General features: G+C 49.5%; 2 protein-coding genes across 11 annotated transcripts in view; one reads left to right on the top strand and one right to left on the bottom strand.

Annotated features, from left to right (window-relative positions):
• The first annotated feature begins 286 nt into the window (after nucleotides 1-286).
• On the top strand, nucleotides 287-13,879 carry LIG3 (DNA ligase 3). Of its 3 annotated transcripts, none has more exons than XM_042026047.1 (20): nucleotides 287-369; nucleotides 589-1,151; nucleotides 1,642-1,758; nucleotides 2,621-2,818; nucleotides 3,214-3,365; nucleotides 4,260-4,426; nucleotides 5,055-5,132; nucleotides 5,232-5,400; nucleotides 6,005-6,160; nucleotides 6,562-6,693; nucleotides 7,482-7,561; nucleotides 7,959-8,046; nucleotides 8,920-8,997; nucleotides 9,248-9,371; nucleotides 9,696-9,838; nucleotides 10,591-10,665; nucleotides 11,247-11,393; nucleotides 12,348-12,522; nucleotides 13,138-13,229; nucleotides 13,351-13,879. In XM_042026047.1, the coding sequence occupies exons 2-20, from the start codon at nucleotides 608-610 to the stop codon at nucleotides 13,582-13,584; spliced, it is 2,949 nt and encodes a 982-aa protein (XP_041881981.1). In that variant the 5' UTR covers nucleotides 287-369; nucleotides 589-607; the 3' UTR covers nucleotides 13,585-13,879. The 3 variants fall into 3 exon arrangements, with proteins under 3 accessions (XP_041881981.1, XP_041881980.1, XP_041881982.1); XM_042026046.1 differs by having other exon boundaries at nucleotides 288-369; nucleotides 13,348-13,879; XM_042026048.1 differs by having other exon boundaries at nucleotides 326-369; nucleotides 724-1,151; nucleotides 13,348-13,879.
• Nucleotides 13,880-14,116: 237 nt separating this feature from the next.
• Nucleotides 14,117-16,794, bottom strand: part of RFFL (ring finger and FYVE like domain containing E3 ubiquitin protein ligase) — a 30,959-nt gene continuing 28,281 nt past the window's right edge. For all 8 annotated transcript variants that reach the window (XM_042026057.1, XM_042026054.1, XM_042026050.1 and 5 more), the window contains one exon: nucleotides 14,117-16,667. In XM_042026057.1, coding sequence (XP_041881991.1) covers nucleotides 16,486-16,667 — 182 coding nt within the window. In that variant the 3' untranslated portion in view covers nucleotides 14,117-16,485. The remainder of the gene's footprint in view (nucleotides 16,668-16,794) is intronic.

The raw sequence follows: 16,794 nt of genomic DNA, 5'->3' as shown, positions 1-16,794 counted from the left end.
GGGCACGGACCCTGCACCGCCTCAGGCGCTGTCCCGGTGCCGCCCCGGGGCACGGACCCTGCACCGCCTCAGGCGCTGTCCCGGTGCCGCCTCAGCCGCGCCCGAGGCGGGAAACGGCTCCCGGCGCGTGCTGGGGGCGGGGCGAGACGGGGCGAGGGGGCGTGGCCTGGCTTTGCGCCGCCCCTGGCCGCTGTTCGGGGCGGAAGGGGCGGGGCCTGGCGCGGCGCGCGCGCGCGCGTGGCCCTACGGAGGCCGGGTGGGCGCGCTCGTGTCCTGGCGGCGGCCGCGGCCGCGGCCTGAGGGGCTGGGGGGGGGCCCTGGGGGTCCGGACGGAGCGGGGGGCGGGATGGCGGCACCGTGAGGAGCTCGGTGAGCGGCGGGGGGGCGGCCTGGGGCATGCGGCGGCGATGGGAGCCGGTGGTTGGCCCGGGACGGGCAGGGCGGGAAAGCGGCCTCGGGGCGGGAGAGGGCCTGGGAGCGAGGAGGGCGCCGTGAGGTGTTGGGGTGTGGGGCAGGGGAGCGCGGGCCGGGCCGGGGGTGGGGGTTGGGACCGCTGAGGGTGCTCAGTGTCTCCTCTGTCGCTCGCAGCACCCGCAGCGCAGGCTGGATGCCCACGGGCGGCAGGGCACTGTCACACGCTGCCCGCGCTCTCGGCAGGGGCACAGCGCTGTTCTGCCCTCGCCCACAGCTCTCCTTGCCCAGACCCTTCTCTTGCTGTGTCAGAGTCAAGCCCGGCCACTGGTGCCAGCTGCTGTTCCAGCCTGTCTCCCTGCCAGCCACAGACCAGCGCGGCGCTGCCGGAGCGTTTCGTCTCTCCCTGCTTTTGGGCGCCTGGCCGCGCTCAGCCCGCACAGCTGCGGAGGACATGGCAGAGCAGAGGTACTGTGTGGACTATGCCAAGCGAGGCACCGCGGGCTGCAAGAAGTGCAAGGAGAAGATCGTGAAGGGGATGGTGCGCATTGGGAAAATTGTCCCCAATCCTTTCACGGAGTCCGGGGGGGACATGAAGGAGTGGTACCATGTCAAGTGCATGTTTGAGAAGCTGGACAAGGCCCGGGCCACCACCAAGAAAATCGAAGACATCACAGACTTGGAGGGGTGGGAAGAGCTGCAGGATGAGGAGAAAGAAACAATCAACAAGTACATCTCAGGTGAGGCACGAGGCAGTGCCTGGGTCGCTTTTCTCCTTGCTTTCAAGTTATGCCACAGGTTGTCACCCAGCTGTGTCTTTGCCGTGAAATCCTCATGGATTAATTTGTATGCCTTAGGGACAAAGTGTGTGGTGCTGCTGCAATCCCTGTCTCAGCCACGTAGGAAAGGGAAGAAATGGTCACTTTTACAGTGGTACTCCTCAATTCATTTGTCACAACTGATTGTGGGCAAGGCCTAGGTGATTTAATTCAACAGCAAATAAAACCCATGAGGAAGCATCAGTTATTTTCCATTTTCACCTTTTTCTGTGATCTTTAAAAAAAATTACATGTTTTTTTAACTTCTGTTATCTAAAAAAAAACCATCAACATTTTTTTTCTCCTTCAATTCTCATTTCTGTTAAGGCTTTTTACTCTCTAGCATACATAATATGTTGAGGGACGTATGAGATTATTCCTGACTGCCTCTTTGAACCTTTCTGCTTTCCAGAAGCCAATTCCAAGACTGGAGGTACCCCGAAGAAAAAGGTGATAGTGCAGGCAAAGCTCACTGCCACAGGACAGCTGACCACAAAAGATCCACCAAAGAAATTCTCTGGATTCACTGGTAAGAATCAAGAAACTGGTTCTGGGAAATCAGTTTCTTCTAATCTCAGCATCAGAGGTTGCCTCAGATCAGCAGGTTTTTTCTGTAGGTGATTTAGTCTTAGTTTTTTTAAATTCTGGTTTGCCAGAAGGTGTCAATGCCTGCTTAGGCTGTCAGTCTTGAAAGATGTTGGAGTTTCCAATATTCCCAAGGAAACAAAGGTTCTGCCATGCCCCTCATTGTCAGACTGACTCCATCTGCCTGCATCCATTGGCTCATTCCAGTCAAACTGAAGGCATAGCCTAAAGTTATCTCATCTGAAGCTCAAAATCCAGGAAAAACTGGTGAGGGATTCTCAGTTAGGGTGTTCATGGAAGGGAAAACTTGTCTTGAGGAGCAGCTGCCAGCAGGACAGTCCCTGTGTGAGCTCTGACTGACCTGACACCCACCTGGAGCTCCAAACTGCCCAGAGCCACAACACAGCCAAAGGCATCACCTCCTGTAGGGGATTGGTGTTAGGAGAGAAAAGGGGATTGGGACATATTCCCCCATTTTAGAAATTACCTTAGGCAAACATCTTGCTGTGAAGGGCAAAAACCTGTAAAGTAGAAAAAAATGAACAAATAAATAAAACAGAGGCATCTGGAAGGAGAAATTCCTTTACACTGTGGTTTAATCATATTTTTCTGGTAGAATTAAGAGCCAGAAAATTCTGGTGTAACGTGAAGGGTAAAAATAGTTTGAAGGTTTTTATAAAAGTCATCAATTTTAGCTCTGAAGCTTTGCCAGCATGCTGGGATTGTTCCCAGCTTGCCAGGCAGAGGCAACTTCAACATTTGCTCCTTATTGTTAAAAAAAGCAACTTGTGATGTGTTTGATGCAGCCAAGCCAAAGAATTCAGAAGATGCCCCTGCAAACTCTGCCCACAAGTCCAGCCTGTCTGCATCCAAGTGTGATCCCAAGCACAAGGACTGCCTGCTGCGGGAATTCCGGAAGCTCTGTGCCATGGTGGCCGAAAAGCCAAGCTACAATGTGAAAACACAGATCATCCAGGACTTCCTCAGGAAGGGATCTGCAGGAGGTATGGCTCCTGCTTGGCATTCTCAGCCCTCTCACAATCAGCCTCAAAGTCTGAGTTCAAAAGGAGAGGTGAAATTAAAATCTGATTGTTGTGTGGTCCCAGCCTTGTGCTGTGGTGATTTCTGAACTGTGGAGATAATCTTTGAGAAGAGAACTCCTCTTTAAATAGCAAATTCAGACAAAAATGTCTCACTCGTGTTGTAGGTGCCAAATTTAGTGCTGGGATCAGATTTAGAGGCAAATTGTGGGTATTTCCCCTAAGAACTCCTTTCATGTGGAGCAAACAGAAGCCCCGGCTGTGGGTTTTATCCCAGGGTTATTCAAATGGGCACAAACCAGAGCCAGGACATGAAAATAAATCATCAGAGTCATAATGTGACTTTTTTTTTTTTCCAGATGGTTTTCATGGTGATGTATACCTGACCATTAAGCTGCTGTTACCAGGTGTCATTAAAATAGTTTACAACTTGAATGATAAGCAGATTGTAAAGCTGTTCAGTAGGATTTTTAACTGCAACCAGGAAGAAATGGTCCGGGACCTGGAGCAGGTGAGTGCAGACAGCAGCTCTCTTAATTCCTGCTGTTCAGCCCTTTGCTTATGGGAATTCTGTAATGGTTTGGGTTTTTTTACTCCTTAGCTTGACTGTTAGAATGGGAGCTGGTGATGTATTTTGGTTTTCCTTGGCTTTAGCAGTTTTTGTAGCATTTTCTGCCATCTGGAACCTGTAGAAAATCATGCTTGAACAGAAAGCAGGATAAGAATCCACCTGCAAAGCTTTAGAAAGCAAGACTAAAATTATCTAGGCAAGGTGGGCTGCATCTGTTTGTCTAAACTCCTTTGTCTGGTACATTCCTACAGAACTGATTTATGTGACTCCTTTTGTACCATCACATATCAAAACCTGGGATTCAATTAACAGACCTGTCACTGGCAGCTGCAGTTGGTTGATACAATTAAGTTGGTACAGTTGCAAGTGCTCAGCTGTGCACTGAGTCCCTGTGCACAGGAGTTGGTGATTGACTGTGCACCCTCTGATTCACTGCAAGGTGCAGAAAAGGGGTGAATTAGATAGTAAAGGTAATTCTTTCATCTCTGTTCATTGCCTTGCTATGTAGTGCCTTCTAGTGACATCACTAGCCTGTCCCACATCCTTGGATTTACAAGTGGATTCATCCTGAGGAAATAAAGGGTCTGTGCTGCTGCAGCAGTGAAAAATAGAGCCATGAAATGATGCTGGTACTCTTAATTACCTTTTTTGGCAAATGAAACAGCTGAGCAGCTTCATGTGTCGTGGCAGCTTCCTTGAGTGTTTGATTTCTTTGCACAATCCCAGCATCAGTCCTGTCCTTTATCCTCACTGCAACCATGCTGAATCCCCAGTGGCACCCCCATTCTCTGGCCATGCCTCTCATCCACACCCTGGTTTTGTTTTTGGAGACAGGGAGATGTTTCCGAGACCATACGGATCTTCTTCGAGCAGAGCAAGACTTGTCCTCCAGCAGCCAAGAGCCTCCTGACCATCCAGGAGGTCGATGAATTCCTAATCCAGCTGTCCAAGCTCACCAAGGAGGATGACCAGCAGACTGTCCTGCAGCAGATCAGTCGCAGGTGAGGGCAGGAATCTGCCTCTGAAGGTTTGCCCAAACACTGGGAGTGGTTCTCTGCAAGCTGGAGTAGGTGAAAACTTGATTATGAGCCACAGAGACTGATTAATTAGCATCTGTAAGCTGCTGTTAGTGGTGTGATTGAGACACCCTTGACAGCAATGGAGAATATTTATGGCTCTTGTTCATGCCAGAGAACTTCATCCCTGCCTGTCAGGACTCTTCAGTCAGTACCAAACAAGTGATTTGCAGAAATACACTAATGGTGTTTAGCTGTTAATTAAGTTGTTGTTCTTAAATATGTTGGGGAAAGCCTTCAAGACTTTTAGACAAAAATTCTTGCTCTGAGGCTGAGGATTTTACTATTAGCTACTCTTGATGTGTTAATTAAGTAAATTTTGGAAGGTACATCAACACCGAGGCAGAACTAATGTTGGCATAAAGATGCTGGAAAGCCTTTTGGAGATCCCCTTGTGCCTCTGAGGTGTCACTAGTAACGTGTGTTCTCAGTTTTGTTTAAACCCTCCACACAGGGAGGGCCTTTTTTTAAAGAGACCTGGATCAGTTCCTTCTTTTCAGCTGGAAAGCTGTTCAGTTCAATGTCTACCATTGCTGAATCTTCTCTTCTTCAGGTGTACGGGCAACGACCTGAAATGCATCATCAGGCTAATTAAGCATGACTTGAAAATGAATGCTGGAGCAAAGCACGTGTAAGTGCTTTAATAAACCCAGAAAAGCTCATTTCCTGAGGCAGCAGCAGCAGCAGGCCCGGGGCTGATCAATGTTCCCCCCTCCCCAATGGGTTGCAGGTTGGATGCTCTGGATCCCAACGCCTACGAGGCGTTCAAGGCCTCGCGGAACCTGCAGGACGTGGTGGAGCGGGTGCTGCACAACCAGCAGGAGGCCGAGAAGGCGCCGGGGCTGAAGAGGACCCTGAGCGTGCAGGCCTCGCTCATGACCCCGGTGCAGCCCATGCTGGTAGGTTGGGGCCCCTCCTGCCAGGCAGGCAGGGAGCAGAGAGCCCCAGCTGGAAGGGTCAGTGCTTGTTCAGCACGGGCTGACTGTGCAGGGCTCAGTGTTGTTTAATGCCAGTTCAGAAAGCATCTCCTTCCACGAGGCCAAGTATTCAGTATGCTCAGTACTTGCACCTTCAGTGCCACTGCCAAGCTAAAACCTTGCCTTGCTTTCAGTCTTGCTCTCAGTCTTTTATATTTGTTTGCTGTCATTGCAGAAGTTGATCCTTTCTCTGGAAGTAGCGTTAAGCTTTCCAGTGGATTAGAGATTCAAATAAGTCAGGCTTTTTGTGTGAACAAAGCAGAGTTAAATATTTACTTCTGGGCTGAGCACACTCCTACAAAAGGCACAGTGCATTTTAAAGCATTTGGAGGGGATAAGCACTGAAAAGCTGTAATTATCTGGGCATATGCAGATGATTCTAAGTGAGCGAGTAATTAAGGAAAACTTGGACTTGCTAACAGAGATTAGCTGCACAAGGGAATTCATTGTAGCTCATTCATGAACTTAGGGAGGAGTAGCTTTATTTCCCATGTGTCACCTGGGTTCTGGATCCTCTGTCCCCAAGGCTGAGGCCTGCAAGTCCATCGAGTACGCCATGAAGAAGTGTCCCAACGGGATGTACGCCGAGATCAAGTACGACGGCGAGCGCGTGCAGGTGCACAAGAACGGAGATCACTTCAGCTACTTCAGCAGGAGCCTCAAACCTGTGCTCCCCCACAAAGTAAGCACCTGGGCACTGCCTCATCCCTTGTGCCAGCTCACCCACTGCATTCCCAATAGTTCCTTCTCTTGGAGACTTACTTGTAATTTATGGAGATGTGTAGGATCTGGAAAAACAACACTTAACATTGTGATCATTTAATTTTGATGCACATTAAGAGCTTGGAACCAAATTTCATCTGTCTTCTGTAGAGTCCTCTTTGTGCACTGCATTTTGGGAGCCTTGGTGCCAGCTGGATGCCTTGGTTCTGTTTATTAAAGCCTCATTTTTCTATTTGTAGACTGCTGTGGGTACCAGAGCAGTGCAGATGTGCCACATGTGCCTCAGATACTTGTGGAGAAAACACCTGCATTGAGTGAATCCCTCTCTTCAGCCAGTTATTTTTCTTTTCTTTTCCCAAGGTAGCCCATTTTAAGGACTTCATCCCCCAGGCTTTCCCTGGTGGGCAAAGTATGATCCTGGATTCAGAAGTTCTCCTAATTGACAATAAAACTGGCAAGCCACTTCCTTTTGGGACTCTTGGTGTGCACAAGGTAAAAAAAAAAATTAAAAATGCTTTGTTGTGTTTGAAGGCTGTTACTCTGCTGATTTAAACACATTCTGTTAATTATCACAGCGTCATTTCAGAGCTCTGGTGCTTGTTAGAGCATCTGGGGGGAAAAAAAGATCCCTGAGAAGGCTGATATTGAAAAGCTACTGCTCTAATACAGTAGATTGGATATTAACCTGACCACTGGCAGCACATTAACAAAACTTCATCTCACAATATTAATACTAAAATATTAATTTTAAATTAAGGTCATAATAATACTAAAAAATCTTTGGAAAATCTTGCAGTTCTGTCATTGTTTCTCATGGCTTGAGCAATGTATGGCAGCCTGGGAGACCACAGGGATGCAGTGATTATTCTATATAAGAGTTATGTAGTCCTTGTGTCTAGACTGAATGGGGGTGAGGAAGAGGACAGGAAAATGAAAATTGAACTATAACTGCTTAAGTTAAAAGTAGCCATTAATCTGCTGTCTCTAGAAATGTGTTGGGTTTTTTGCAGCAGTAGTGACAGATGTTGCATTGCCCAAAGTCATTAATATTTTTAGCATTATTTCCCATTCCTAGGAAATGAACATTTTTTATCTTCTTAGCTTGTGCTTTGTCACATTCAATGTAAATCTTAATTCTCAGAATACTTGTAGAAGAGGCCTAAGCTTATCATACCTAAAACATTATAGAGAGAAAAATCCATCCTTTTGTTTTTATTACTTTTCTAAAATTGTTTGCTGTGCCTGCAGAATTCTCTGGGTTGATGTTCATTGTGTTTCAGAAAGCTGCTTTCCAAGATGCCAACGTTTGCCTGTTTGTGTTTGACTGCATCTACTTCAATGATGTCAGCCTGATGGACAGGTGCGTCTGGCAGGGGAGAGTGGCTGGGCTGGTTTCCCAGGATAAACTGGCTGGAAAACTCCACCAGTGCAGAGAGACCAGTTCACCTGGGCTGTCAGACTGGCCACTCACTGTAAAATCAGGGCTGCCTGGGAGGGATCTTGCCGTGCCAAGGAGTTTTACTGTGGAGCTCCTCTTGCTCTCCCAGATATTGGGATTAGCTGCATCTCAGCTGCTCATGTCCCCTAAACACACAATTAACGTGGAATTTCTGTTCTGTCACTTCCTGGAGGAAAGTAAGAACGAGTTGTCCTCTCTGGAACTCTCTGGGATGAATCATTGAATGACTTAAAGAGCTTTTTCTCAGTGTTGCTGTTGGGATTGCTGCTTGTCCCTCACTGTCCATGCCCTGCTCTAGGCCCCTGTGTGAACGGCGCAAGTTCCTCCACGACAACATGGTGGAAATCCCCAACCGGATCCTGTTCTCGGAGATGAAACACGTCACAGTGAGTCCAGGGTGCCCTTACAGCCCTAACCCTGCTCCTTCACCACTTGGCTTTTTTTTAATGATTTAAGTCTGCAAATTCACCCTGGAAAAATGGTTCTGCTTCTGCTCTGTGTGCAAGACTTCCTGAGCCAGTTCTGTATTCCCATCTTGTGCTGGCTCCAACCCCTTCAGCATAATCTTAACTTGCATACCTCAAGTTTTTTAGCTTGTTAATGATTTTCCAGCCATTGTCGCTCTGACACTGTTAGGAGGAGCTAAAGCCTGTTGTCACTCAGTCTGTGCAGTGCAGAGCTGTGACTGCAGCGTGGTTGAAGGGAGCCAGACTGCTGCCACTTCCCAAACTGGCAGCTTCAAGTGCCACACAGCCTGAGACACCCTGGCTGCTAAAAGCTGCCTTTAGGCAGCAGCATGCTGTGCTTTTCCTTTGCTTATGCACAAGCCTGATGTCCCATTATTTTTCCCCATTGCTACTGATTTCTGTAGCACTTTGGCTTTGGTGGAGAACGCTTGGAAATTCTGGGCAGAAGAAGGTTCATAGGTCCCAAGGCAGTTGGTTAGAGAAGGAAGCTGGTGCTGCTGGCTGAGAAAATCTGATCTGGGACATACTGGGACACAGTCAGTGGGGCAGCCACATCTCTGGGGGGTACTTTTTAACTAGACAAACCTTTTCTTCTGGGGACATGTTCCCAGCTTGGTCACTGTGCAGCAAAGAGAACGTGTGCAGGATCCTCTTAGGAGAACTGTTGTGAAACTACCTGTTCATCTCTCTGCAGTTGCTTTGGGTTTAGTGCACCACTGCTCCAAACAAAAAGCCTGCAGACCTCAGCCCTTTTTACAGTCCTGAGCTAACCATGATCCGTCTCCTTTCCAGAAAGCTTCAGACCTGGCAGACATGATCACCCGAGTCATCCGGGAGGGGCTGGAAGGGCTGGTGCTGAAAGATGTCAAGGCAAGTTCACATTCACTCTTTACTGGTGTAAGCTGGGAATTGGGGAATGACAGCAGAACCAGCTCTGAGACAGAATCACACCCTGAGCATTCTTGAAACATCTCTGGGTTCCTCTCAATGCTGCCATCCAGTCTAAGCTGCTCCTCCTTCTGTGCTCAGGAGCTGCTGAGCTGGGTAAAGGCCAGGGCTGTGTGAGGTGCTGCTGCCACCAGGGGGATCTCTCTGAGGGGTTCTGCCTTGCTTTGCACAGGGTAGTTATGAACCAGGGAAACGCCACTGGCTGAAGGTGAAGAAGGATTATCTCAATGAGGGGGCGATGGCTGACACAGCTGACCTGGTGGTGCTGGGGGCTTTCTATGGACAAGGCAGTAAAGGTAGGTCTGGAGTTGGCTTAAGGCAGAGATCTGTTTGTTCAGGGAACTCCCAAGGTATTCCTGTTGCAGGCCTCCAGAAGGAGAGTGGCTGGAGCAGGGATTGCCTGCTGCAGCCCATCACGTGCTGGGCTGTGGGTTTGCTGTGGGCAGTTGGCACAGCAGAGCTGGAGGTGTTGGGCTGGGCTGTTGCACAGTGCAGAGGCTCTGTTCAGCTTTGAGTGGAGCTGATGCTCCACACCAGCCCAAGCCCCTTTGGCTCCCAAAGATGGGAAAGGGTTTTGGCTTGTCCTGTAGAAGGTGTGAGCCCCTGCTGTCCCTGTGCAGGTGGGATGATGTCCATCTTCCTCATGGGCTGCTACGACCCCAAGAGCGAGAAGTGGTGCACTGTGACCAAGTGCTCCGGTGGCCACGATGACGCCACCCTGGCACGTCTGCAGACAGAGCTGGACATGGTGAAGATCAGCAAGGTGAGAGGGGAGAGCCAAGGGCTGAGCTGCCCTTGAGGTGCTGCTTCACTGCAGGGTGGAAATGCCCTGCCAGGAATGAATCAGAGTTAAAGCACATCAACCACTTCCCACAAGTGAGCTGTGAGTGCAGCCAGCTCCTGCATGAGGCACTGCCTGGGATCTGTACCCAGACACTGAGTGGGAAGCCAGGCACCATCTGTTTCCTGCTAGGGCAAAGTTTCCTTGGGAAGATAGCAATTTTTTATCTGGATTTTTGGGCACGTTGTGATTGGCAAAGGCAGTCACTAGATGGGGCTGTGGGAGGGAAGTGCTCAGTCAGACTCTGGTCTGGTGGCTCCATAACCTGGGGTTGGAGTTAAGATTTCTGTAAATTGCTTACCTTGCTTTTCAAGACTGGACAAATAAACAAAGAGCTGAATTTTAAAATTACCTTGACATCCTGAAGGCCATTTGCATCAAAGTTGTAGAAGCTTAAAAAAAAATCTGTAGTTTTACATGAATCACAATTGGAGCAACTGTTCTTGTTTCAGCCACAGAATGACAGGAAGTGAGGGCTGTTTCAGGTAATACTTGTGATTTTCTAGATGAGAGAAACTGCTGCAGATCAGTGCAAGTTTCATCCATGCAAAGGCAATGTAATACTTCTATGCTGATCTACTTCTAGGTTGTGTTTCAACAGCTTTTTTTGTAGAATTAGGTTTATATATGATGATAAGTGTCAAAAATTTTAATTTTGTGCTTTGAATTAATAGGATCCTAGTAAAATTCCAAGGTGGCTAAAAATTAACAAAATCTACTACCCAGACTTCATTGTCCCAGATCCAAAGGTGAGTGCTCTCATAATCATTTAGCATTTCCCAGCCCTTACTCTGGAATCTTCTATAAATCCTTTAGGACAACTTAGAAGTTGTCTCTGTTACAAAATTAATCTTCATACTTGGAACGGGAAATTAAGCACAAGTTTTTATCTCTCAATCTTGCAGGTGCATTTGAGGCTAAGAGCTTCATGAAGAAATCACACCTGCAGCAGTTTTGGGAAATATTCTTGTGCATTAAATCCCTTCCAGAAGTGAGCTTACTTTAAATTTGAGATATATGAGAAATCCGACTTCAAATGGTTGAAGCACAACTGCAACCCAAAAGTTGCTGTTGTTGTAGGGAATGTGTCAGTATGGTCTGTGCCATGTATCCTGAAACAGGAGGTGTTACTTAGAAATTGGCATTTTGTGTTAGTGAAGGATCTCTGGCTTAGTGAAAAATGAGCTTTTTCTAATGAAGGTGACCAGGAAGGGCAGTTTGTGTATGTGGAACCGTGCTGGGGTGGGGTGTGAGCGGGGCTGAGACACTTTGGAGCTGCCTCCTGAGAGAGCAGGGGAATGTGACGTGGCTTCCTCCCTGCTGTGTTTAGAAAGCCCCCGTGTGGGAGATCACCGGGGCCGAGTTCTCCAAGGCCGAGGCTCACACTGCGGACGGGATCTCCATCCGCTTCCCGCGCTGCACCCGCATCCGCGACGACAAGGACTGGCAGACAGCCACCAACCTGCAGCAGCTCAAGGTGGGTCAGCACAGGGCCACCAACCTGCAGCAGCTCAGGGTGGGTCAGCACAGGGCCCCACAGCACAGGGAGAGCTGGTTCTGGCTCCAGTCTGTGCTTCAGAGACAAATCACACAGCAGGGCATGCAGTGAAGGCACCTGCTGGCTGCTGCCTGCGATGACACCTTCCATTCTCCCTTCATGCCAGGCTCGGGCTGGGTTGTTCTGCTGTGGAGGCCTCTCAGGTCCCTTGAGCTGTTGTGGTGTTGTGCCCTGTGAGGAAAGTCTGTGCTGGCAATTGGTTCTGTCAGCTCTTGTGCCAGGGTGAGGAATTGCCTTCCTCAGAGTGACCTTTATTCCCTCCATGGTCACTCGGTTTCCTGTCAGTTGCTGAGTTTGGGAGAGGCATTTGGGACGTGCCTGTGGGTGTCCTGGGGCACAGGGGCCAAGTGGCACCAGCCAGGCCCCCTGGGCTGCAGCCACCCCTTCACCCTCCTGTGCTGAGGGAAGGGGCCCAGTGCCAGCCCCAGCAGTGGGGGACAGCTCTGTGCTCAGAGGAGTTGCTGCACTTTGGGGCTGGCAGCAGCTGCCAGGGCTGCTTGTGCCATGGAAAGCAGGAGTGACACAGCCCCCTGGGGCCTGTCGGGATCCCTGTGGGGAGGAGAGAGGAACAAACCCCTCTGCAGATGGGCTCTGAGCACTGGGCACTGCTCACTCTTCAGGCTCTGGTGAATGGGGCTGTCTTGCTCTGTGGCAGATGATGTGGATGTGGCTTTTGTTCCTCCCTGTGTGGCTTCCCTTAATGCCAGACAGAAGGGTGGAATGCTGGGGCAGAGCTGACAGGAAAATGACTGCAGAGGTGCAGGAAGAAAAAGCATCTGAGCAAACACTTCAGGGGGGAAAAATCCAGAGCAGTCTGCATCCCAGTTTGTGTCCAGTGTCACACATGATCAGTGCTCTCTTTCTGCTGGGCAGGAGCTGTACCAGCTCTCCAAGGAGAAGGCTGATTTCAGTGTGGTGGCTGGAGAGGAAGATGAGTCCACAGCTGGCAGCAGTGGAGAGAATGATGAGAATTCCAGGTCTTCCACACCTCACAGCAGTATTAAGAGTCCCCCAAGCAAGTCCCCTGCAAAAGCCCAGAAGGCAGAAGGTAAGATGGTGCTTTCAGGAGAGGAGCCTGGGCCTGTGTCCTCTGGGTCCTTGCCTTCTGTCAGAGGCTTGATGATCCCACCTTGCACATGGATCTCAGGGATCTTGGGCAAAGCTGTTCAGATCCTTGGCTTGGCCCAGTATGAATTGAGTAACACAGCTCTGAGATGTCCAGGGATTGGGAAAAGATGGATGGCAACAGCTCTAGTGATGCTGTTCAGGTTGGTGTTCGCTGCTCCCACTCCTGCAGGTCACAGCCCTTTGCTTTGACAGTGTTGGCCATGAGTGTTTGATTTTATTTGGGTGTAATTCATGTGTATAAAGGGACACGTGGCTGGAGGTGGTTTCCAGGTGAATTGAGCTGGAACATGAAGCAGATTGCTGAGCAGTTTCACACAGGACAGAGGGGTGACAGCAGAGGGCAGGTGGCAGCAGCAGCCTGGGAATGGGGGCAGGAGGCTGCCCCTCACCATTTCCAGTAGAAAAAATGTAATTCATGAATTTTCCTGAAAGAGGGGAGGAAACTTTCCCCTTCTACTCTTTACTCTCCCCCCACATTAAAACACAACCAAGTATCTGGACAGAGCACACACATGAGCCAAGTTTTTGTTTTTAGAGAGCAGAGGAGTCATTGGATCCCCTCAGAAAGCCGAGGAGAAACGAGGGGAGAAGAGAAAAGCATCGGAGATGGAGGACAACGGAAAAAAGGTACAGCCAGCTGGCAGGCACCCACGGCGGGGTGGGAGGACGCTGGGGCAGTTGTTGTCTGTCCAGCTCCATTCCAAGCAATGTTTTGCCCAAGCTCTGCTTCTCCTTCCCCCCTCAGCAGCCGCTGCTGGACATTTTCACGGGGGTGAAGCTGTACCTGGCCCCCTCCGTGAAGGACTTCGCCAGAATCCGCCGCTACTTCATCGCCTACGATGGGGACCTGGTGCCGGAGTTCGACACGGCCTCAGCCACCCACGTGCTTGGGGACATGGATGCCAATCCCGGTGCCCAGCGGGTGACTGCCAGGTGGATCTGGGAATGCATCCGCAAGCGCAGGCTGCTGGCCCCGTGCTAGCAGAGGGGGCAGTGCTGGCACAGGAACAGCTGGGAATAAATAGAGAGGTGGAAGGAAAGGGGAGATTCCTTCTGGCAGATGTGGATAGACAGGAAATGCCCTCAGAGGTAGCTACAGAGATCCGGAGCAACCCTATGGAATGAATTTAAAAAACTCTGAAGAAATGTCACTGCTGAATCCCCTTTTCCCGCCCATTCTGTAGACCATTGCCCTTATCCAGGTGATGGTTTAGTCTCCTTGGGTTTTTAAAGTTTGGGTATTTTTATAGATAAAGAAATAAAACTGAAGCAGCTTCTCCTTTGCTGTCAGGACTTATTTTCCACAGGTTCTTCTCTTCCTGTTCAGGAAAACAGACCATCAGCTCCATGGGACTCTTGGCTGTGGTGCCAAGGTCATTTGAGTTGTCAGGTAATTTTTTCCCCCTCCAACCTCTTCTGCACCCCCCCAATAACAACATTTAAACACCTGGGATCCCAGCTTCTGGCTGAGGTTCAGCAGTAGCTCTGTCTGCTTGTAACAGTCAGAAACAAAGTTAACTAAATCACATTTCAACTTTATTATAAAATTATAAACCAGACTTCTGTACCAAAACTAGTAAGTTTAACCATCATAGTACCAGAGGATTTAATAGTGAATAACATGCCCTTTCAAGTAGAATATTAACTCTTTAAATCTTTAAACAATGTACAGTGTACATAAAGCACATAAATATTTCCATTTACTTTATTAGTTCAGAACATTATATTCCTTTGGATCATTAATCAGTTTCCTCCAAATTTTGATTTTCCTTTAAAAAAACCTCATATCCATAAGTAGAGAATCCATTTTTATAAGGGAAGCAAGAAGAGTCCTCCCTTCACAAAGCACATTTTGGAGTCACAGGGTGGGTGGATCTTTTCATCCCTAAAATTTCAGGCATTGATCTGCAGCTTGATTTACCTGCTGTAGAAAATAAGCCTACCCTCTACAAGGAAAAGCACATCTATCCATAGGGGAATCATCTTCCTGCTGAATTCCCCCAGCCCTGAGTTTATTGAAGAATATGACAACGTGAATTTTCACAGTGAGTTTCCCAAATGAGGCTGCTCAGCACTTTGTGTGTTGCTGCAGCTCTCCGAGCTCCCTGTGCCCTCTCCAGAGCAGAGTCTTACCTGTCCTCTCGTGATGCACTGACTTGTTCAGTTTGTTCTTGTGCTGGAACCTGTTAAAGTCAAAGATTGAAGAACAACCTGACCAGGGACAGAGGCAGAACTCAGAATGCTGAGTTCAGTGAACTGCAGCAGCTGCTGCATTTTTGTGGAGCTCTGAGAGCACCTCAGCAGCGCCTCTCCTGCTGCCTCCTGAGCCATGGATTTCTCACCTCAGGTGCTGTTCTGGCTGCAGCTCCCAGAGCAGACCCTGGCTCCCTGAGCTGAGCTGCTCTCGTGGCACTGTCCCTGTTCAAGAACACCCAAGGGGAATTTGCTGTTGCCACTTGCCCACTCACTGCACAGGAGCTTCTGTGCTGTCCCTGTGGCTGCCCTGCAGTGCCTCAGGAGCTGAGGGGACGCTGGGCCTGTGCTGTTCTCTGCTGCCAGCCAGGTTTGAGCACGGAGCCGTCCCCGCTCCCCACAGGCAGCCCGGAAAGCTCTGCTGCAGGGGGGAATCAGCTTCACAGCTGCCTTGGGATGAGGGAACACTCCCATGGTGCTGGACACTCAAGGCAGCAGGATGCTGAAGCCTGGCTGTGCAGCAGCCAAGTGCCCTGCATGCTTACAGGCCACTGAGGGGAAAATACACCAGCTACAATCACCTCCAGCAAGAACTGCCAGACTTCTCTAGGAAGTCTCTTCCAGCTGAACACACTGCTCAGGAGCGCTGTCAGGGATCAGACCACAGACTCCCTCCTCCCCACCGTCACCAGCAGAAAGGACAAATAAATTGCTTTTGATGAGCAGTGGAAGTTAACAGAACTGTAGAACTGAGCACTGGGGAGGATGGGGGAAGCAGAGATTGCTCATGGATCCAAGGGAGACAAAGGCTTTTTTTTCTTGATTCCCTTTCAAAAAAAGAAAAAGTCACCTGTCCTTAAATATGATTGTGTAGCAGTGGAGTCCTCATGGCTCTGCAGCTGCGTGGTTTCCTCACTAAACCCTGGGGAAGACTCAAGCCTTGGATTTGTAGCTCCCTCAGCAAGTGAGGCCAGTTCAGTTTGAGCCCCACCTCTGGCACGTGCTGTGAAGTCAAAGTTGACAAAATCAAACCAGAAACCTCCCTCTGGCACAGAAACACAAACCCAGCACACAGGGCAAGGCTGAGCCTTCCCAGCCTCCCTCCCCTGACAGTTTCCATTAATACAAAGACAACCTTGATAAAAAATTACACACTTTTCCACAATTGCACTAGGCTGGAATTAGGGAAAGCAGGGGTGGTCTTGCCTGTCCTGCAAGCATAACAATTTTACATTAAGTTAAAAATAAAATTAACAAGCACAGTGACATTTTAATCTTTGAAAATCAACTTTTTGCTGGGTGTAGCCTGAGCAGCAAAACAAAGGACACTTTTTGAGATCCCAGTTCACTTTTATTATTCAGAGGAAAATACAAAGCCTCTGGAGCTGATCTTCCTGGTGGAAAGCTGGGTGTCCATCTGTCCTCAAATTATCCTAGGATGGAGGTGGTTAATGATTGCTGGCAATGAGCTCCAAGGAGTCCAGGCACTGTGGTGTAAAGCACGATGGTGGGACGAGCAGAGTCGGGCATGGCTTGAGCAGAGCAGTTTTCCCCAGGCTTCCTCCTTCCCTCCCTTGCAGCGGGGTCCATTGCTAATCTCCAAAGTAATTATTTGCAGGGATGTTGTTGGCCCTTTTCCTAAGAGCACTGAGGCTTTAAGGCAGCAGCAGCCCTGACCCCACAGCCACCCTTAGGTCCTGAAGACGTGCACGGCCCTGATCACGTACTGGCGGCAGATGGGGCACTCGCTCATGCGCTTCCCGCACTTGGTGCACGTCACCATGTGCCCACATTCCAGCAGCACGCAGTCGGTGGGAGCATCCATGCAGATCCTGCACAGGTTGTCCTCGCTGCTGGGGGGCCCAGCAGCACCTGAGGGGACAGGAGAGCACGGGTGGGTCAGACAAAGGGAGGTGTGGCGGGTTTGTGCAATTCGAGTGGGCTCTGCTGAAGGGATTCCCTAAGGGATAAGGTCTGCGAAGGAATTCCCCTTGAGGCT

This window comes from Corvus kubaryi, unplaced genomic scaffold (genome assembly GCF_017639235.1).
Source record: "Corvus kubaryi isolate FWS band 111438036 unplaced genomic scaffold, C.kubaryi_AGA036_p1.0 37284, whole genome shotgun sequence".
NCBI classification, from domain to species: Eukaryota; Metazoa; Chordata; class Aves; order Passeriformes; family Corvidae; genus Corvus; species Corvus kubaryi.
Note: the sequence above shows the minus strand (reverse complement) of the source record. Positions and strands in the feature narration are given on the sequence as shown.